At 42.0% G+C, this 22020-nt stretch overlaps 1 protein-coding gene across 3 annotated transcripts; it reads right to left on the reverse strand.

Annotated features, from left to right (window-relative positions):
- Positions 1-489: 489 nt before the first annotated feature.
- Positions 490-20104, reverse strand: aff3 (AF4/FMR2 family, member 3). Of its 3 annotated transcripts, none has more exons than XM_084362513.1 (19): positions 19928-20104; positions 18027-18071; positions 13612-13686; positions 12723-12756; positions 12558-12615; positions 11348-11399; positions 9870-9907; positions 9517-9706; positions 4848-6818; positions 4587-4714; positions 3764-3923; positions 3579-3682; positions 3354-3417; positions 2681-2817; positions 2514-2585; positions 2308-2401; positions 2134-2183; positions 1810-2015; positions 490-1668 (listed from the first exon to the last, which is right to left on the reverse strand). In XM_084362513.1, exons 1-19 carry the CDS (start codon positions 19997-19999, stop codon positions 1547-1549), a joined length of 3672 nt encoding a protein of 1223 aa, XP_084218639.1. In that variant the 5' UTR covers positions 20000-20104; the 3' UTR covers positions 490-1546. The 3 variants fall into 3 exon arrangements, with proteins under 3 accessions (XP_084218639.1, XP_084218640.1, XP_084218641.1); XM_084362514.1 differs by having other exon boundaries at positions 18038-18071; positions 19928-19944; XM_084362515.1 differs by lacking the exons at positions 490-1668; positions 1810-2015; positions 2134-2183; ... (1 more) ...; positions 2514-2585; positions 3354-3417 and having other exon boundaries at positions 2685-2817.
- Between the last annotated feature and the right edge of the window lie 1916 nt (positions 20105-22020).

Raw genomic sequence — 22020 nt, forward strand, 5'->3', positions numbered from 1 at the left:
AAGTCATATAAAATGTGGGGAATCTGATGATTTGCTATAATTTCACCACTTCCTGATTGATCAACAACTGTGAAGAGAATGGAGTTTAAATCTCGAGGGACATTGGGTCATGTTTGTTTTACCATAAAAATATGGCCCACTGTCCACCTGGATTTTCACTATACACTGTCTTTTCAGTTGCTGATCAATCAGAAAGCGGGGAAAAGATAATAATTTGTCAGATTACCTACATTTATAGGACTTGCAACCTGCCTGTAACACAGGAGTACAACATTTGAGCTTCCAACCCTGAGTGTGATGTCAGAGGAAAATGGTTGCCAAATGAATATGGTCTTTACTAGCATTTATAAAGTGCCTCCGAGGAGATTTCAAATTATCAGGATATATATCATATATCGGGTTATAGCCTAAAAATATCAGCCTCGCACTATGTGTCCGTACAAAATGTCACACGTTCGTAGCTCTGAATCACTGCCCACACTTTTTATTTGTTGAGAAATTTAAAATAATTAAAAAAATGAATGAGAGTGAAAGGGCAATCCAGTCTGATTGTCAGGCTAACCCTTTCACAGGGTAAAACAAAACTTTACTTTGATCACCATTGTCCGTTTTGAGAGGGTTTCATAGGCTAATGGTTTGAAGAAAATTAAGTTGACCTTGTAATCCTTCGGCTGTTAAAACATAAATATCAAAATGAAGACACAAAAGATTGATAGTGATGATATGTTACCTGTGTAACTCATGCTGCAAGAATCTGGAAATCTAAACTGCATATTCCTGAACCAGACCCAAGAGAGCAAACTTAACAAGAGGATCTCTGAGCGACCTCTTCAAATTCATTATTCATTTAATGACATAATCCCACACCCAAAACAGGGACAAAAATACATTTTGCATAAAAGGGACCTTGAATGTTGGCAACTAGACTCACCAACACTTTTTTCTCTTGTATTTTCTCTTTTTTTCTAAAAACAGATATTCCATCAAATATTGCACGGTAAAAACACATACAAATGAAAATATCAAAAAAATTTAAAAGAAGAGTCCTTCATTAGAAAACGTCACAGACAAGAGTTCTACTCTGGAGGAAGTGGTTTATGATTGGTTGGTCTTTTTTAAGCATTTGCTCCTGTTTTGGCCCCAAAGAAACAGTCCGTTGTACAATTATTCAATCCAAAGTATGAAAAAGGCTTCACACATACAGCCAAGTCCTGTCTCTGACACCATGAGACCTTTGGCAAATTATTTCAAATCCATACAACTCTTCAGATTAATCCAACGATGAGGAAGAAGGTGCATGTAGTCCATCTGTGAGAAATTACTAGATTACTTCTTCGGGATGCTTTGCACACAATAAGACCTGGATGGCAAGCGCTCCAACATCCTATGAGGATGATCAGGCTCGAGGGGAGTTCATCCAATTCCACTTCACACAGCACTGTAGGTATCAGTGCTGTCCTGTCAGCTGCATAGAGTTCCAGAGTTGTGTCCCTTTTAAGTAAGGCCTGGAGGCCCAGTGGGCAGGTAAAAGTAAATCCTCTCCTTGTTAGTTAAGTTTGGCACTGATGCGTATCCATTGAAGAGCCTGTCTGGTGTACTGGACTGCGTGAGCTATGGTACTGTGAAGAGTCAATGGTCCAGACAAAGTATTTAAGTAGTTGAAGAACTCTGTAATGAAAAAGGAAGATCTTAAATCATCTGTTGTAATTGGCATATAAAACAGATTCATTTGATCTAATGTGGCTTTTTTTTATGTAAATTTGTTCCCATCTCATACATTACATATGTGGCTGAATGGGGCCTCCATACCTTTATTCTCCTTTGCAAGGTTGTCTGCCACCTCCCAGTACTCATAACTATACAGGACACTGTTGGTAATGTTCAGGTGATTTGCTGCCATCTGGTGGATACGTTGGGGAATGCTTATGAGAGAGGGTAAGTTGCTGCCCCCGTGTGAACCCTGTCTGAGGTGTTTGGCGTTGGGTGAGAGCGAAGAAGGGGGTCCTCCTGTACCCCTGGGAGTTGAAAACACAATGCACAACAGAGTAATGGTGATCAGTGAAGGCTCAGTGGCTGCTGAAAGCACATGAATGAAACAAGAGTGCCTGTAATATCAAGCTATTATCCACCTACTTCCCAGAGTCATTCCAGCAGGGAGGTGTAGAAGGCACTTTGGGAGAACTCTGTAATGACACCAAAAACTAGGCTGAAAGTTGTCCAAAGGCAAATGTTTACATTTGATATTTGAAATGGAAATGACAGCAAGATTTCCTGGAACTGACACATCAGAGCTGTTTTTAGACAAACCTTGAAGTAGTCGAGCAGAACTTTGGAGTATTTCAGTGCGTGGTCCTTCTTTAAACGAAACATTTGCCAGTAAAGGAGGGCAAGGCATCGGAAACTGTGGGCACACAAGTCAAAGAGCCTTAGACCGACCACAAATCATCCCCAAAAATGCAGGTCCTTCAGCTTGATGATAGATGTGGAATAAACAGAGGAGATGACATACGCACCACAAAACCGCCAGCTGTTTGTCTTCCTGTCTTGCCCCAGGGCCGGAGTGGTTCTTCAACCTCATTGCGTACCTTAAAACACGGGACTGTTAACAATCGACCTGCGGTTCATCTGTATGCATGTGTGTCGACGTCCAAATCCAAATATGTGTTTTTGCATTATTCACCTAATAAGCTCCACTGTCTCTGAGTACATGGTGTAAGGAGACTTTGCCTCTAGTGGCCCTTCCTCCATCGCTTTCCCACATTCCATGAAGGAGAGAGCGGCGTCAATGTAATTCACAGCCTTCCCTAGTTTGTCCACCTGGAAAAAGACATCCAACATAAGCATACTCTCTTCTCCTTGTCTTCCTTTACATATGTTCAGTAGCTGATGTTAGTTTCTCCCTGGGAAAATATTCCTATTCCCGAAAAGATGCACAAGATGCAAGATACTGAAAGATGAGCAGGTGGCACCTTGCATGGTAGCCTCTGCCACCAATGTAGGAATGTATGGGTGAATGCTGACTTGTGTAGTAACGCGCTTTGAGTGGTTTGCTTAGACAAGAAAAGCGCTACATAAACACAGTCCATTTACCATTCAATCCTTTTACTGAATGTAGTTATACATACAGAAGATTGTATGTTTCTCTCTCTCTGAAGTCAATTTTTGCGTCCCTGGAAACAAATGTGCTATGTAAATAAAGTTTTGTTTGCTCGCCCTCTCATTGACATAAAGACATTAAACTGTTGCCAAACTTCTCATCTTTCTTCAGTTGAGAAAGCAAATGGTTGTATTTCCTCAGTGATGGTACAACATCCTAATTTTGTTTTATATTCACCTAAAGATCAAGGACTCACCATTGCATCTGCACGGTGCTTCATCCTTTTAGCCTCATGTAAGTAGTACTCTGCATGGTGCGGACTAGGAAGATGGACAGAAAGACAGAAAAGTAAAAAAAAAAAGTGCAGTGCAGTCACTCTATTTCCCAGGAAGGCCAAGGAATCAGGTGTCTGGTTAGTCTGTATCTGACAAACATCAAGCAGTGTGGGCCATGCAGTGAAACACTGTTTGGACTTGCTCACGTTTCATGGTTTGGCACAGCCCCCCTGTGTCCTGCAGGGCCCCAGGACTCGGATGGTGGTTGAGGCTGTCTTGACACTTTTACACATTCCACCTCCATCTTGGGCTGCGTGTACAGGTGAAAAAGAAATAAACCAAAAATACTGCAAGCAATGGGATGATCTAAAAAAAACCTTTTTTGTCTTACCTTTATCGCAGACTCTCTATTCTTGTCTTTGTTCTTGTGGACGTGATGCTGCTCCGAGGTCTTTGTTTTGGAGGGAGGCTTGGTAGCCTCAGGGCTGCGTGGAGACAGTGGAGACACAGGAGACAATGGCCTCTTGCTGTCCAAGTACTCCTCCAAGTACCTGAAGGAACACCGACATATGTACATTGACACACACATATGGGATGTGTATTTAATACACTTAGGGGATTTTCACACTGCACTTTGTCCAGGACTAAAAACATTCTTCGAACCTTCTTAGTCCCAGGCTAACAAAGCGTTCATGGCTAATCCTGACTTCATTTTAGGGCATGCTGGCCTTGAGAAGGGTTATCCCAGAATTTGAGGCATTATCCCCTGAACATCAGCTAAACACAGGGATTTCACACATATAAACCAGGGCTGGCACACTGCACTGCAGTGCTATCCTTAACCCTGGGCTAAAAGTTAACCCTAGGATATCTTGGTCCCTTTTTACACATACATTGTTAACTCAGGGTTAAACTAAGCCTAGCACTATACAATTCACACTGAACTTCTAGTAGCCCTGGGTTAAAAGTCCGTTGGAACACACAACTAATGTTTGCATTCAAGTATGACACGTGACTAATGCCTACTTCAGCCCCATAAACTCAGGGCTAACCCTGCTCTCGATGTAGTTTGGAAAGCTGGTATAACAATGTGTGTGTGGAAAGAGGCTAAGTTATCCCAGAGCTAAAGGTAGAACATGGAGTGGGAAAAGCCCCTTAATATATGGCATATACAGCATTGTTGAGACAACGTGGTGTGTTTGGTGTTTTCTTACCCATTGTGTGTGGTCTCAGTCACAAAGTTGCGCTCAGCTGTGTGAGCTGAAGACTCTGTGCGGCCTGAGAGGTCATTTGTAAGAGGAATGCTCCTCTTGCTCTCTCTTTGTGACACACCATTCTCCAACTGGTCAAACACAAACATATTCAAGCTTTGAAGAGCAGCCCTATATCGATGCTTTCGTCACCATATTAATGCAAGAAAACATGAGTCACATCAGATTCAGCAGATAAGAAAAGTAAATGTACATGTTGTCTACCTTGCGTTTCCTTTTGCCGTCTTTCGTCGCAGTCTCAGGGACGTACAAGTGTTTCATAGCCTCCCCTGGCTTGTCTTTAGTTGATGTAGAGGAGGAGGAAGAGGGGGGCTTTTTAACAGGGGAGCTTGTAGTGCTGTCTGGGACCCTTTTAAGAAGAGAGAGATCTATTTGCACCACCAGATTTCTAAGCCCTCGCTGGGAAGATGTTGTAGCTTGTTCGCCTCGCCCAAATGGGACCAGGGTGTAGAGCTTCTGCTTCCCCTCACTCGGCTGCCCCTCACCTGGATTGCCCGAGGTGGGTCCTCTGGGGTGCACCACCTTCGGCCTGCTGGCGTCAGTCTTGCCTGGGCCTTGTTGCCCTCTCTTTGTGAGTCTCTTTTGAGAGGTAGAGTCCGCGGGGACCTTGGTGATCGGAGCCTGATATTCAGATTCTGAGTCTGAATTTGAAGAGGAGGAGGCAGAGGATGAGGAGGACACTTTATGAGGAGTTGGGGAACGTGATGGAGAAGGTGAAGGGTCTTGCTGTAACTCTCTCTCCTCCTCACTTCTTCCACACTTTTTTGCCCTCCCTTGGTGCTGGTGTGAGTCGTCTTGAAGGCGGTGTCGCTCGGTGCTGGTAGGCAGTCTCTGTTTGGTCTGGACTGTTTGCCATTCGCGTCTATGCTGCTGCTCCTTCCTCCTGCTGTTTTCCCGTCTTGCTGTCTCCTCTCTCTTCCTCTGCCTCTCTATCACTCCCTCCTCCTCCTCCTCCTCCTCTTCCTCCTCCTCTTCCTCTGCCGAACTCTGGATCCAGGGACGCCTCAATAGCTGCTCCTCCGCCAGCCTCCTGTCTTCCCTTCTCTCCTGTTTCCCTTGTTGTTTTTCCCTATGTCTGTCCTCTTTTCTCTCTGGTTTTCTCCCCTCTGCTTGGGTCAGATGATCTCCTCTGTGTTCCACCTCTTGCTCCTTGGGCTGGGGTTTCTTCTGTATAGTTTTTGTATGGTTGACATGCACAGGAGTTGGGGTTGTAGCCTCCCAAGTCTTGGTCCTAGGTTTTAGGCCAGGTGTAGAGGTCAAGCCAGCGTTAGAATTGGTAGCAGCTTTAGAGGTAGATTGGGAATGAGAACTATGACCAGGGTTGGTTTCACGACTAGTTGGCGCTAAGTGCTTTGCTCTTGTGGGGCTGTGTCGTGAGCTAGATTGATGCAAAGGCCTGGTTTTGTGGTTGGAGTTGGAGTGGTTGGATCTGCTGCTTTGGATTTGCTCAATATGTGGTGTGTGTTTGGCTTTGGGAGCCTCGGAGATTTGTTTTGAACTTGGATGCAAGTTAGGCTTAGGTCTAGATTTGTGGCTGTGACTCTGGTTTAACACAGCAGAAGAAGGCTTGGATTTGCTTTGGTCTTGGTTCTGTGAGGGTCGAGTCTTGGGCCTGTGCTGATGAGTACTGTTTGTTGACTTGCTCTTGTTGTCAGTGTTAGGCAATGGGGCAACCCATGGCCTATTTTTTGTCCTGTGGTGATTGTTTGTTATACTCGGCTGTGTTTGGTTCTGACTCTGAACCTCAGGGTAGTGACGAACCCTTGAAGGAGCAGGAAGGCTGGGACTGGGGCTTCTTGGAGGCTCTCTAGGTATTGGGCTAGGGCTACGGCTGGCTCTCGGACTCCCATGCAGACTTGGGCAAACACTTGGCACCGGACTGGGGATCGGGCTGTGCCTCGGGCTTGGGCTGGGACTTGGGCAGGTGCTGGGGAATGGGCTGGGGCTGGGGCAGTAGCTATAACCAGGACTGGGTAGGGGGCTGTTGTTGTGGCTGTAATGGAATTGTGGGCTTGGAATTGGGCTTTGGCTGGGGCTGTATTCCTGATTGCTGTCCCAGGACCTGGCTGGAGATGGGGCTCGTTGGGTGTGATCCGGTTCACTGCTGGCAGATTTTCTCTGGGATTTGTTCAGCCATTTATCCAACTGCCACTGAGCAGCAGACGGGTGATCAGTCTAAAGAAAGCATAGCAGAAGAGAGAAACAAATGTCAAATATCAATTGCAAACTAGATTAATTCAACATTAATCTTTGTTAATTGTGAGGATTTGCACAGGTACACAGGTACATGTGCAGTGGTGGAATAAGTCTACATAGATCCTTTTCTTAACGCTGCTGTTGGTAACATAGTTGATTTTTGAGTCTTATTCCCAACTTGATTGTAGATCGGGTTGGCCACCATCCGAAAGTGCCAGTATTTGATGAGTTGGGAATGAGACTCTAAAGTCAACTATCTTACCAACAGAAGCTTCAAGTAAAAGTATTAAAACAACGATGTACAAAATATAACTCTGTTACAAGTAACAGTCGCACATGAAGAATCTAGTATTTTCAACAGAACTAACTTAAAATATCTGAAGGTACACAACAACATTGCATATCATAGTTATAGATTTTATTATTGGTCTATTATTTTATTGCTGCAAGATTTTAAAAACGTAATAAACTGTATTTGTACTATAAATACATTTCTGGCTGTAATTGCTTCCTGATTAATCTTGTAATGTTGTAAGAGTATGTAAACCTGTTTTTAATTCAAATAAACCTATCCAAGAAGTAACTAAAGTTTACGTTGCATCTCTGTACGAGGTTTGCAGTGATATACTGGTTTCAAGGTAAACCGTGGTATGAAAATTGGTGAGTATCATAATATGCACATTTGCTTATCTAAAGTATTAAATTCAATCCTATTAGGGTTATTAAAAATATGTATATTTCAAGATTATATCACGTTTCATGTCAATCAAGACATTATATATTGTGAAATTACAATAAAAAAAACCTTCTGTTTTCATTATTTTTCGGGCTCCTGTGATGGTAGCAAAATGTCTATTGTTTCGTACAAATCACACTCTCTACAGCAGTATTTTTCGTCATTTGGACGACGCTTTCCGTTCAGGATGCAGGCAGAAAATTTGTAGGAAGGCAACACAAACAAACACGGAGGCAAGTGAGCATGAGAAAAATGGTTTGATAGCGAACAGGAGAAGAACTCCGACCATTTTATGTCAACTACTTATTATATGTTTCATTATCTGGATATGAGATGACCTATATCAGGTTATGAGATTTGAGTCATATCACACAGCCCTACTGCGCTTTTTTTAAATGAAGGTTTAGGACTCAATTATACACTAAAATGACTTGATAACAAGGACATTGTTGCAGGATCGTAATTTAACAAGCAGAGAAAATCAGGCTTATATTAAATATAAATATAGCGAAGTAGAAGTATGACGTAACAGAAAAAGTACAGTATGTGTGCAGTACGTGAGTAAACATACTTTGCTACATTCCACCACTGTGCACGTCTCTTTATATATTTGTTAAGAGGTCAAACTAGCTGAAAAGAGATGGAAGCAGAGAGTGAAGGATCACTTGGCATTACATTTAACCATGAGCACAATGACACATATTTGTGTGTGTGTGTTGACATACCACAACATTGCCACACTGCAGCAGAACCATTTAAATACAGTACAGTCACTGCCCCTGACATGTAACTCACTGACTCAGCTGCGCTTAAAAAACAACTCAAACTCCAAATGACAAATCGGGTTCGTGACTCACGTCTAAAAAGTGTCAGACTGACATTATAATCTCCTTTCAATAGCCTACATGGTCTCACAGTCCACATCTGTGCTTACAGAAGCTCAACCCCCATCCAATTATGCCAAATGACTCACTTGATGTTTGCTTAACAACTGGCTCGGTAACCGTAAGAATGGGGGGGAACACGAGAGAAACAGAAAGTATGTAAAAAAAATACTTACAGCTGGGGAGTAAACTTCTTCCTCTCTTTTGCGTTCTCTTTTCCTCTCTTCGCTGACTGGGGGCTAAATTAAACCTCTACTCCTCAAGTCAAACAGTGACCCCCCTCCCTCCCCACATCCCTCGCCCTCTTTCCAGAGAAGACACTGCATCTCTTGTACCGTCTCGGCTGCCCTCCCTCCTTCTTTTCTGTCCCTCCCTCTCTCTCTCTCTCCCTCCCTCTCTCTCGCTCGCTACCTGGAACTCTGGATTTGCAGCTTCCATAACTCCAACCCCCATCTCTTCCTTGGGAGACATTTAAACAGTCCACGTAAATGAAAAACACATGGTGTGCGCACCCCCCCTCCGCCTCCCCCAACCCAAACACACTCCACTCCCTCCCTCTCCATAGGGGCCCAATGTGGTGCATGTTTAGTAATACAGTTATGTCGTACAGGGCTTTCCATTCATAAAAGAGAGGCAGGTTTCCCCTTCATTCCCCTCATAGCACTCGTCTCAAACTAACCCCCACAATTCCCCATACCTCCAAAAGCTCATCATGCTCTCAAAGTTTATCTGAGGCAATGACATCCAACTGTGAGTAAGAAGGGATGTCAACATCAACTCAAGTCTTCATGACTTCCAAGTCCTGAGGGCTTTCCTCTTTAAGACTGGGCCTGTTGACATGACACCCAGGCACTAATTCCCAAAGCTACCTCTGCCCTCAACCCTCCTCCTCTTCTCCAACTCGTATGCATTCCCCATTCCTCCGTCCCTCCCCACACCTGCCATCAACTGCCTCGAGGCCACCGCTCCCTGTAGAGAATTCACGTGAAGGCAACCAGAGGTAGAAACAGACAAACGAGACATGGACGAAGAGCAGGGGGGGATGCAGTGTTGTTACCTCCTTGTCGCACAGTGGCTGCTGCGTGTTGGCAGGCGACGCAGGATCTCGGTAAACGTCTGGGCTCCGGCTGGGGCTCCGGGAGTGAAGGCTGCTGCTGGCCGACTCAGCAGAGCAGTCTGAGTCTGAAGAGTCCGAGCTGGAATGTCTCACCCGCCTGCCATGTGTGTGTGCTCGCTGTGCTGACAGGCTGTCAGTCAACACACACACAAACATCAGAGAGGGGTCAGCGTGGGTGCACGGCAGAGTGGAGCGGACAGATACTATTGTTATTCACACAGTAGATCTCATGTTTACAGACAGTCCTTGCAAAAACATCCAAATATGCACACATGATATTTGTGATCGAGTACCTGTGTCCGTGATCCCAGGAAGCTGACTCATGAGTCGCCTTCAGGAAGACAAAACGGAAACTTATCATCCACAGCAGCAGTGTAGTGAAAACCTGCTACACTTGATTTGTTACCTCTGCTGCTTAATGACTTTATATGATTAGTAGCAAATACAGACACGGTTGTGACACACTATGTACGGGTGTGTACACACCATTAATCCATACCAGAAAAACCAGCAACCTTTAGCAGGAGCTGCCAAGTTTTGTTTTCTCTTCTTACATGCTCTCTCTGTCTTTCTGCCTCTCCAAACATGTACAACAGCATGAAGTCATGAAGACAGGAGGACATGAAGACTTCCAGCTCAGATCATAACCACTGAGTTGGTTTTATGTCTGTGTCATACCAAACATCTGGAACATCCATCCCACATGGAATTACAAGACAAGACAAAACATTTGTCTTCTGGTAGTACAAAGACAAAAACCAGTGTATTTACTGTATTTCAGTACAAATTTTGGGTACTTGTACTGCTTTGCTTTATATTTCCATTCCACTTCTGGATGCAAGCAGTACTTTACTCCACTACATTTATTTGATAACTGTAGTTACTAGTTACTTTGCATATTGCATGCTGCGTCAGAGCCAAACTAGTGTACTTTTGAATTCATTTATTTTTATTGTTTTACTTTTACTTGTACTTATGATGCGCGAGTACATTTATTGCCAGAAACTTTTGATACAAACAGTAAATTTATGGTTAATTAAACTTTAGTTGATAGTTATTTCACTGTTAACAAACAATGACATGCCTTTCAAAACATTTATTAAGCAATTGTAAAGGTTTTTAAACATCAGTTGCAACTTTATAATGGCCATCCAAATGTTAATAGATGAAATACACAGTGTTATTAACTATTTACAAAGTGTGATAAACATCAGTTGACAATTGCTGAATAAATGGTTTATAAAGCATTAACAGTGAAATAAATATTAACTTCAGCTTAATTAAGTATACATTTACCATTTATTTATGATGGTTTTATAAAGTGTTACTCACTTTTTCTAAGTGCATTCAGATGGGTGACTTTCAAATTTACCTAATAATAATAATATCTTAACCAACCATCTTGCTCAAGTACGACTTTTGGATACTTTTCATAACACTGACAAAAGCAAAACAATGGTTACACCATTACACGACTTCTATATACTTTTGAGTAATATACAAATGTACATGAAAACAACTACTGAGAGCCTACAGTTAATCGTGAACGAAGGACTTGTTTAATTGAAATGTTTTATAAGTGATCAGACAACTCAGTCTTTGTGCATCATCCTTAAAATCTACTTCTTTCTTCTAAAAAACAATAACACTAATATTATTATTATCAATTCATAGTAGAGAAATGGTTATCAGTGTGGACACTTTATCTTCAAAGCACTTTTAAAATGCAGTGATGGTATTTTTCTGACTGCAGAGAAAAAATGTCACCTACTCTTTGATTGTCATCATCATCGCTGCTCAGCTTCAGGTCATCAGCAAGCATGCTGCACGCAAAGAAACACAAAGTCAGTGAAGTCACACACTGTCGGCAGATGTGCACCTTTCCACCTGCTAGTGCTTTCTTTTTCACTAATTTAACATCTGTATACATCACTGCATGGAACACATTGAGATTATTTTACATTTTTCTAATGACAAAGCCACATCATGGCTGATACTTGGTAAGTTTAATAAGGACAACACTGGTGCCGATACTAATCCAGCGTTTGTTCCAGAAAGGTGCGTCTCAAGTTTTCAACACTAAGAAGTCTTTCTGACAGTGTTCCTATTCATCAATATAAAAGTAAAATAACAAATATGATCTACATTTCTAAAAACAATTTTAAACTTGTTCAATCTTTAAAACAGCGTGCTTCTGTAGGCTTATGAAAATTGGATCATTTCAAACCAAGAGACATATTTATACACCTCGCAGTATCTTTATCCACAGATATACATGGTAGAACATAGTTTATGTGCACCTCAGTTGGATGTTTGCAAATCATTTATATATAGACAAAAAAGCATACAGAGATAATTCAATTCTCAAAACCAAACAGCATGAAGTAGAATCAGAGGTGTTAAGATGACCTATAACATAACAATATTAACCAATAAAGATCCATATTGCCAATCATTTGTTTTGTTAAGTTAATATACACACCTAACTAAACACATTTCAGATATACTGTAAAAAGTACCCAAACCTGTGAGAACCAAAGTTCTTCCAAATGGTTTACAAATCTTAACTGTCTTAAAACTGCTGTGTTATGTAACAAATGATGTGCGATAATGTGGAACACGTGGTTGGCTTACAACACTGAACATGTGTTTCACACTAAAAAGAGGATGTAAAGAGGTAACAAACAGGAGCATGTCGCTATCCACTGACAGCGTTCAAGAATGTTAACTGACCTTTGACCTGACCTCTGTCATGCAGCCTGAAACACTGTGCTGCCTGCCTCTACATCTTTCCCTATCATTAATGCTTTTTCCCTGTGACTGTTCAGAGGATGCTGTTCATGATTTGTATCTAATTTCATAAAAAAGTCGCTGAGAAGAAACTTATGTCTGTGATATATTAGGTCGTCTGTGTGCGTGCCTGAGCGGCAGTTCAGGTTTGACGACCTGCGGTGGATCGTGTTTCCTCATGTCTCACTTACGATTTGTGAGGTGCCACATGAGGGTGACGGGTCATTCGCAGCTGAACATCCCCCCGACCTTACAGAGAGAGAGAAAAACCAGGCAGAGAACCATATATTATTAGAGAACCAATAACCTGATTGCACTTATCAGATAAGCGAACGTATTAGTCAGTGAACACATACTTTGCCTTTGTTGTGTACTCTGTAGTTTTGCTTCCTTCAGATAGAGGGAGAAAAAGAGATAGTGAGAGAAAAATACACAAATACACATAAATATGTTCTCTAAAGATTTAGCATTGCAAACAGCATTTCCTCGAGTGACATCACTTAAGGCAGTTAATCAGACCTTATGCAGCCACTTTCTGAGTCATAAAAGGCAACATTTTTCACATATGCAGGCGTACTCACAGCCCAGCCGCCAGAATAAAATCCTACGTTTCTGCAAACCATGATTATGTTCAAATTTTTTCATGTCATGTGTATCATATCAATATTTCTTCATTACATGTCATATCACATTCAGATATCATGAATATGAGCTGGATTTCATGTCAGAAGGAGAATGGGATGGTTGAGGCGTCGCAGCTGGGTGAGATGGGTGCGAAGCCAGAGACCACAGTTCCAGACAGTGTTTCAGCAAAATGACTGGACATTTTTTGGTGAGACGTCAAGACATTTTCCAGCCGTGTTTGTGGCCACAAAACTGTGTATTTCTGTGAGATGTTGGACAATTTCCAGCCACGTTTGTGGTGACAGAACCAGGTAAGCCAAAACATGATCTCATCCCAACCCTAAACAAGTGTTTTTTGTGCCTAAACCTAACCAGACTATAAGCACAGCATTATCACAGCATGAAATTGAAAATTGAACCTAAAGAAATGGAAAGATGCAACTTAAGTTTCAACATATTCATGGTTTGCAGAAACGTACACTGCCAACATTTACTCTGCCAGCTGACTGGAGTACTGCCCCAAGACCTTTAAATAGACTTACTGTAAATATGTCAAATCAGTAGAGTGTGGTAGTGTAAATATCAAAGCTCAACAAACACATACACAACACACAGACATACCTTAGAGTTGTAGAGGATTTGTTGGGCCTGGTCACCCCCTAAGGCTTGCTGGGACGGCCAGGACTGAGTCATGTCCTGTGCAACAGAAGTGGGGAGGGGTGGGGGGGTCAAAGGTGAATTGTGAGATGTCGCTGAGATTGATGGTGTTCACATGCTGAAAGTCCCGGCATCTTAAATCTTTACATCAAATCACTTTCTTCCTTTTTCTTTCATTTAGCAGTAACTTAACTCTTCCTCTCATCCACGTATACAGTGCAGAGAGCCTCACTGGACAGCTGACTCTTGTTATCAGCACTGTTCCTCCCCACCAGGGGGAGTGTGACTGGCTAATAATAATATGAGTTAGTCTCAATGTCTAGTGTCGGCTGTAGGCTGAGAAATGTGTATCATAAGTTAGTGTGGGAGGGTGTAGTTTGAAGCTGTGTCAAGATTTTTGTGCAGTCATTTTGTTTCTTTTTGATTGATCACCAGCTGTATCTTTTTCCAGATATTTTAAGTATCTGCTATATTTTTGATAAAGCTACATTTCACAGTTTGTTTATGGCTGTTTTCAATCAGTGAGCCTAAAAGACCCTTCTGCTATTGCATTGCTACAGTAACTTCTCTGGTGCATGCGACACCCACTCATCTACCTGATCTAAAAACTTGTTCAAAAAAAGGCATGATTTTGCATTCAAAGATTTTAGATCTGTGTACGACTTGACTCGAGTTGAGTTTGTAGCTTTCAAAGGTGCACAGTCAGTGAACCAGAACACAAGACAGCTCATCAAAACATTTGTTGCTTGTAAGGCAGCCCTGGGGAAATGAATAAAAAAGACGTCAGGTGGCTCGTGTCACAACAGGTAATCATCAGTGCAACAGTTGAAATCACAGCCACAGCCAAGAGCAGACCGCAAAATGGAGGAGGAAATCACAAATCATTGTGCAGCATTGAATTATTTGAACAATTTTGGGATGAACTTCAAACTAACCGAAAGGAACATCCACATATCAACCCTGAGCAGCTGCAGGAAACACTGATCCAGGATCTGCACTGTCGACCATCAGTATACACTGAGTATACTCCTTAGTTGAGTCACTGTGAATTGTGATGTGTTACCAATCAGATAGTGTTGTCGGCGGGACATTGTGTGAGACGATACTGCAACAGAGCCAAAGTAGCACATTTTAAAATGATTTTAAAAAATACCCGATAATCTGCCAGGGCCTATAATCGGTCTACCCTAGATTATAATATTAGTGAATCATCAATTCAATAATCAATAAATTATGTATATATATATATATATATATAAATATATAAATATATATTATATATATATATATAAATTAATTATGGAAATTACTTGAACGCATCGTACAACTGTGGCCAAATTTAGTTTACACACACATAAAGGAGCACCTAAACACCCTACAAAAAATTATGGTATTTCACCTAAAGGTGGCGCTACAACAACATGATACATCTTTATGGACACAATCCTCTAGTCATGAGTCTAACTCTCTTTTCCGCACACAACAAATCCTTAATATTCTCTCATATGATTGTAGACAGAGGTGTGCACGCTCTGAGCACTTTTGAGTTAAAGATGCCATATGTAAGAATTGGCCACCTGTCGAATTCATACTCCAAACAAATAGGGGGCAGCATATCACCAGAGTAATCTCTAACTGCTGCTAACTGTAGCAGCCTTTAGCAAGTAAGCTCAGTTAACCGTGCAGATGGCGTCATATTAGGTGACTAATAGGGAGCTCGGAGCAACAGGGAGTGTTGGTGTTGTTTACGATATTATTAGCACCCTACAAAGTGGCTAGGGGCTAGCTGTTAGCATGCTCACTTCACTTTAAACTTTTAAAACTTTAAACACAAATTCTTATAAATTGTACCTTTAATAAAATCCAATAGTATTCACTAAACCATGGTGAATTACAAATGATCAATAATTCAAATACATGTGGTGGATGCTCACAGTTGACTGACAGTGTCTGTCTGTGCATTCATGCACGTCTCACACTGAGGGAGCGTGGAAGAGTGTGTTGATTACACATGATTACACACCTGGACTATTATGAAAATGTACCCTATTTCTTATTGGTTCGCTGTGCGCGGCGCTCCAGAGGAAACCAGCCACATGGAGCGAGCTCTGCTCTGCATCCACTCTTTGCTCCTGCTCTGATTATAATCTCTACTGATTAAATTGCCCACAGTCACACTCAGACAAACCAGGCCTCATGGATGCTGAGAAAATGGCCTTTTTGTACCATTCATTTACCATGTTAGCATGATCTGGTTCCTCAGCTGCGTCATAATGTGGAAGCACCGGTGTGTAATGTACATGTGTGTGGCGATCGCTGGGTTGAGCGAGGGCATGAGGTTGCTCGACTGCTGAAACAGTGAGCGAGCTCTGGAAAAGGTCACGTTTTGTCAGCTGGGCTGTCTAAGGATTTGTGTCAGTATGCGTGTGTCAGTGGTCTGAGTGCAGATCAGGACTTGTGGTAGCAGACATCGAAATCTTCTACAGCTGTTGGGATCTAAAGGAATAGTGCAACATTTTGAAAAGTACACCTTCTGTCTTTCTTGCTGAGTTGCAGATGAGAAGATCGACACCAGTTTCATGTCTGTGCGCTAAATTAAAGTGACAGTAGTTGGTTAGCGTAGCTTTGTGAAATAGTCCAGCACATTACCCCCACAAAACCATAATGTGTCAAGCTAAGCTATCCAGCTGCTGGCTATAACTTAATTTTTGGTGCACAGACATGAGAGAGGTATCTATCCTCTCATTGAACTCTCGGCAAGAAAGTAAATAAGCATTTCCCGAAGCATCAAACTATTTCTTTAAATCTAATGGGAGTCGGAGCCAGATTTATTCACTGCAATCCAAAGACGCTGATGAGATGACACATTTCTTTGAGCGTGGCAGACGACACTAAAGCTTTTCCCTTCCACTTCTCCTCCTCTACTCTCCCCAGCCTCTACAGTAAACCCTGGAGGGCAAGTGTTTCCTCTCTCGGCTCATCCTTTCACTTCATTATCTCTCCTCCCTCGGTCACCAAGGACACAGCACCAGCCCTCACCCCTTTCCTCCTCCAACAACAACAAGGTCTCCCAGGTGGAGCATGATGTGTTGCTATCTTCCTCCCACACTAGTGACAGGACACAGGACGCAGGGAGCAGTGATGCTCTGCGCTGTAAAACCACAAATTATAGGTGGAAAGAAACCTCAGGGACACTGAGCTCAGATTGAGATATCTGTGAGATTAGAGTTTAAAACAGTCAATTGATAAACTGATAATAGAAAATGAACCTGCAACTGTTGTAACAATAAATTTTTTTTCAAACATTCAAAGTTCCTGCTTCTCAAAGTTGACAATTTGCTGCTTTTCTGAGTTTTATAGCATCATAAACCCAATAAATCCTCTGTTTCCAGCATCGCAGATATTAATGTTTGCTGTTTTTCTGTGTTTACTATTTAAAATTGAATATCCTTGGATTGTGGGTAAGACAAAACAAGAAATTTGAAGACCTATCACAGTGCAGAGGGAAGCTAGCCTCTGCTCATACACTAGAATGTGGCTAACTTTGCTAATTAAGCTAGCTAACGAAATTAATATTTATATCTTGTGCTATCACAAGGCTCTCGTCCACGAGCGCGGTGATACGGTTAGACAGAAAATGATGCAATAGTTAATGGCGTCCCCCTCGGCTGAGCTGTGACGCACGATAGCTTAACTAACTTAGCTACCTTAGTTAGCTAGCCTCAAATCCATGAGTAGATGCTTGCTTCCTTCTGTGCAGTGATACAGCTGGTGGGTGTCGTTCGGTAGAAAGAAAAATATGAAACTCTTCACAGCATGGTCTTTGTTCTATTTGGAGTAATCTGGTCATGAATCCTGGAGAGAGACATTGCTGTTGAGTTTTCCAAAATGTTTTTTTTTTGGTGCTTTGAGCACCACAAGCAGAGTGCAAGAGAACGGCTAATATCTCCAAAACGTGGCATCTCACACCAACACAAAATAACTGGATAAATAACACTACAGGTATGAGGGAAAATATGTATTTTTGATTTGGTGGTGAACTGTCCCTTTCATTGTATAGACTAATGGACTAATTGAATAATCATAACAACATCAGCAGATTAATCAATAGTGAAAAAAATCGTTAGTTGCAGGCATATGTCTGGTGTTTCCTCCTCTAAGCATCGATCAGCTGCAATTATTCTATTCAGCCTGATGACGGTTTAAAATGGCTCAAACCTGGAAAAAGCTGTAGTCAAATACAAATTCTTTAAGAAGCTGAAAACAGCACCCACAATGTGACTCTATACATTCATGACGAATCAGAAATATTTATAAATACTTTTTATTTTTTAATGAAAGTCAAGCAATGAAAAAAAGAAACGGAAGTAATTTCTTACCACCAGAATACCTTTGGCACAGCTGTTGTGTTGGCCTCTTGTTACCTGTGCAAACAGACAGTGACAGATGAGGAGAAAGTCACTGGGAGTCTCGACAGACAGATAATCAGAGGGAGTGTTGTCACACCTCAGAACAACTGACACGAGTCTAGTTACAAAGTAGACCAGCACATGGAGAAAGAGCTGTTTTTCACTGTGCACACAAACCACATTTGAGCATCTAAACTAAAGTGCAGGTTTCATATTGTGCACACACATTCGACTGCAAACACAGCCGAGCACATGTACTCACACACACAGCACATAAACTCATTCATATCTTTCACCAGCCGTTGCTCAAGATGTGAACTTTCACCACAAGGATACACACTAAAAAAAATCACCTTCGGCTCTCTGCTTCCCGCCTTTTTGTCACCACAGTCACAACACGGTGCACCTCTTTACTGTAAACCTTGCAGTTACAGGCACACACTGTAATCGTGAGAAGGGAGGCTGAAGCTCGTTGATGACTCATATCTTAGAGATCGCAGCTGCAGACGATCAGACGGATGCTGATTTTGTTGCGAGCAACTTTCTGTTTCCATCCCTGTTAGGCAACCCCTCTGTCCCTCCCTCTCGTCCTCCCCCCCTTCCCCCTTTTTTTCAGCTCACAATTCAAATTCATAGCATGAACACAGAGAACCGTGTTGCTCAAGCACTGAGATAAAGGACAAATACTTTACATTACTCGCACTTCCCCATCCGTCCAACTGTGTGTGTAGCGAGGGCCTTTCTGTTTATGTGGGAGTGTGTTTCAGTCAATGGTTTCATTATGACTGGGGAGTTTTGTGTGAAAACTGATGATCCCTGCACATATTAGTAGCATAACATATTGTTTCTCATTTATAATGGCAATAAAACTAATGTTTCTTAGGTTTGGCTTTCATCTAAAGTCATTTACACACACGTATATTCAATTTTTGGCTGATTTGCTTCTTCCTGCTATTCCCCTGCTCTGTCTTCTGTGCCATCTGTGCAGTACAAGTATGCACAGTAGAAAATGTGTGTAGTGCAGCGTGCATGTGTTTGTGTTTGTGTGTGTGTGTGTGTATGTGTGTGTGTAACTGTCTCTTCTTGCATGCATGACTCACTAAGGTCAGTGTCTGAGTGGCTGCACTCTGCCTGCGGATGGAAAACAGTGTGTGTGAAAACTGTCTGATTGTTACAGCCATATGAGAGCTGTAGGCACTAAATGAAAAACATAAACACAGACAGGCAGTATTTTACCTCCCTGTGGCGGTGCATGAGCTCAAGTCTGGCCTGCCTGCCTGCCTGCCTGCCTCCTCAGTTTACACTTACAGGTCCATTAGTGTGGATATAATCATGTGCAATGTGTTTCGCACGTTCATACCCACTAAACACTACAGGCTTCAGCTCTGCTGCAATACCCTGATGAGTGGAGTCCCCCGGGCCCAAACAAACCATAACCCATCATAACACCTGCATCAAGCAGCATGCCAGCCAGCTACACCGACACCACCTGTTACATTCTTAAAATATCAGCAATTACTGAAGTTATGCTCATTTTAGAGGCTCCATTCAACACTTCCCTCTGTTTTTAGTGCTTTTAAGGAACATCTGAAGTGACTTTAAATCTTCACACTGAACCTTTATGAAGACAGGAGCACACAAAACGCACGAGTCTGTAGGAATTACCCGCTCATTTTAATTCAGTGTTCAGATTAAATAACCAGCAGGAAGTCTGTGTACAAACTGTTGACTTTAAACATGCACTTATCTTGAGTAACACCAACATTCAAAGGCTCAATCAATCTGTCAGTGGTGCTTTACAGACACATATATTATCATAACTCTTCATTGTTTTGTTTGTTTTTTAAAGTAGGCTACATGCAAACTCTCACCTGAGAATAAGCGCATCGGAGTAGAAAACACACAACGGAAAGTTTCCCTTTGCCACCGAGGACAGTAGGCATGGTTCCTGGATGGTCAGCGCTCTCCTCCGGTGTCCATGCCAGTCAGAGGACTCCCGGGGAGATCAGCGGCTCCTCGCTCGTCGCTCCTCCGTGCTGCTGCGGGGAGAGTCGGTGTGTCACTGAAGGAGACAGGGGGCGGTGTAGGCGGGCCGGCGACGTCAGAGATGACACAAGCGCAGCTCACGCAGGGAGCTCACGACTCAGAGCGGCCCTGTGGATGATCAGCACCGGGGCTGGCTGAGCTCCGGTCAAAGGCGTCATTAGAAATAACAATAACACAGCTGCTCGGGACTGAAATACACGGGACACCACATGAGGAAGTTTTAATCACAGCCGGTCCAGTTCACAGGGGCGAAGCTATGAATTATGGGGCCCTTAAACCTACATTAATTGATTTTCTTTGGCCACATGGGGGCGTCGTGAACACAACACAGACAGCCTCACCACATGAAGCCAATGTGGCTAATGTGTTAGCAAACTGTCCTCGACAAAAGAGACCGAGCAATGTAACATGTAAGCTATTGAGACACATGTAAGTTCAATATGTTTTAAGCTTTGTGTTGGTATTCGAAAACCTTTATGAGAAGTAGGCGTCCTGGTTTGTAGCGCCATTATGCTAAGTAGCTAGTTGCTAACTTTGTCTAGGCTACTCTTTGGTGCCGGGCAGGGAAGGTTTATCTTTTGTACGCAAATAAAAAATATTAGAGTGATTACAGGAGCTTTAAACATAATACAACACCCAATGAGATATGAGGAAAGAAACATACAACATATATATACTATACTACATATATATACTATTTGCTCCTTTATTCTAAGTAGCTAGTTGCTAGCTTTGTCTGCTGTTCGGTGCTGGAAGAGTAGAGGTTTGTCTTTTTTTAGTAAACAAAAAAGATTAGAGGAGCTTTAAACAGAAAACAACTCTCAATGAGATGTGTGGAAAGGGACATGAGTTGCATCATTTAAAAAAGTTTTTTTTACAATCTTTATTTTGAAATGTACGCTATCAATCAATAAACCTAGCCTAATTAAGCCTGCAAGACATTCACACTTTATCCACACTGTATTCAGTACATAAAAGGCAATAATATTGTTGCAGTCATCAAACTAACTTTAACAAATTCATTTTTGCATTTTTTTACAGACTTTTTTTAGTGTCAGACTCAAAAGGGGGACCGAGCCCACATCAAATTACAGAACAAGACACTTAACATCCAGCAGCAAAAGAAAACAAAATGAAAAATGTGACACAACAGTCTATGGTACTGTAGCCAAATGTTTCACATGTGAACACACAATATATAAACTTAGTAAAGTAAACATACAGCACTTTCACCTGCTGCTGGTAAGACTAACAGGAAGTGAGTTAAGTCAAGCTCCTTGTATGCCTTATTTCAAATATCTCAATCTGTTGTGTCACACTAACCAAACCACATATCCATTTAGTTTTGCTATTCTCTTTATGAGTCATCGGCTCCCGCTCCCATGAGCCCCAGAAACCAGCATTAACTTCCAAACAGTTTTACCAATCCTCATTTAAATTTGTTTTTCAGAAAAAGACAGTTAGTGGACCTTGGGTTTGTTTTTGTCAGTCAGCTGCTGTTTGCAAGGTCAGAAATGAATCAAAAAGGATGAGAAATCCTCGAGGCACTTTGGCCATCTAAGGCTGTGTATGTTTCAAGTTTTGTTTTAGATTTAGTTCACTTCCTTGCTTTAGTCCCTCTGTTCAGAAGAATGGTGGTTATTCTGTTTGTAGTTTTAACTGATCTTATTTCAAATCGTATGTGTTGTTTCCCTCTCATGTAAAGGAAAGTGTCTCTAGTATATAATTCTACATGTAAAACCAATGACAAAAGTAATGTTGTTAGCTCCTACTGTAGTCTACATCGCTCTACAGAAAATGTGTGTCAGATCATCTCTCACTTTTACATCTTGGCCTTGTGTGCTTGTCAAATCCATCCGTTATTCTGCTTAATGCATTCTGGCTTTTTCAGCGGCTCTGGGTTGCATAGGTTTTGCCT

Source organism: Pagrus pagrus, assembly GCF_965226575.1.
Source record: "Pagrus pagrus genome assembly, chromosome: 9".
NCBI lineage: Eukaryota > Metazoa > Chordata > Actinopteri > Spariformes > Sparidae > Pagrus > Pagrus pagrus.

Bases quoted from the DNA above. Each gene is read 5' to 3' on its own strand.
- aff3 (XM_084362513.1), bottom strand. From the start codon at position 19,999: ATGCCTACTGTCCTCGGTGGCAAAGGGAAACTTTCCGTTGTGTGTTTT. The intron at 3,418-3,578 runs GTGAGCAAGTCC...CCATCTTCCTAG, and splicing joins GCTGTGCCAAACCATGAAAC to TCCGCACCATGCAGAGTACT. The intron at 2,184-2,307 runs GTTTGTCTAAAA...GTGTCATTACAG, and splicing joins TTCTGCTCGACTACTTCAAG to AGTTCTCCCAAAGTGCCTTC.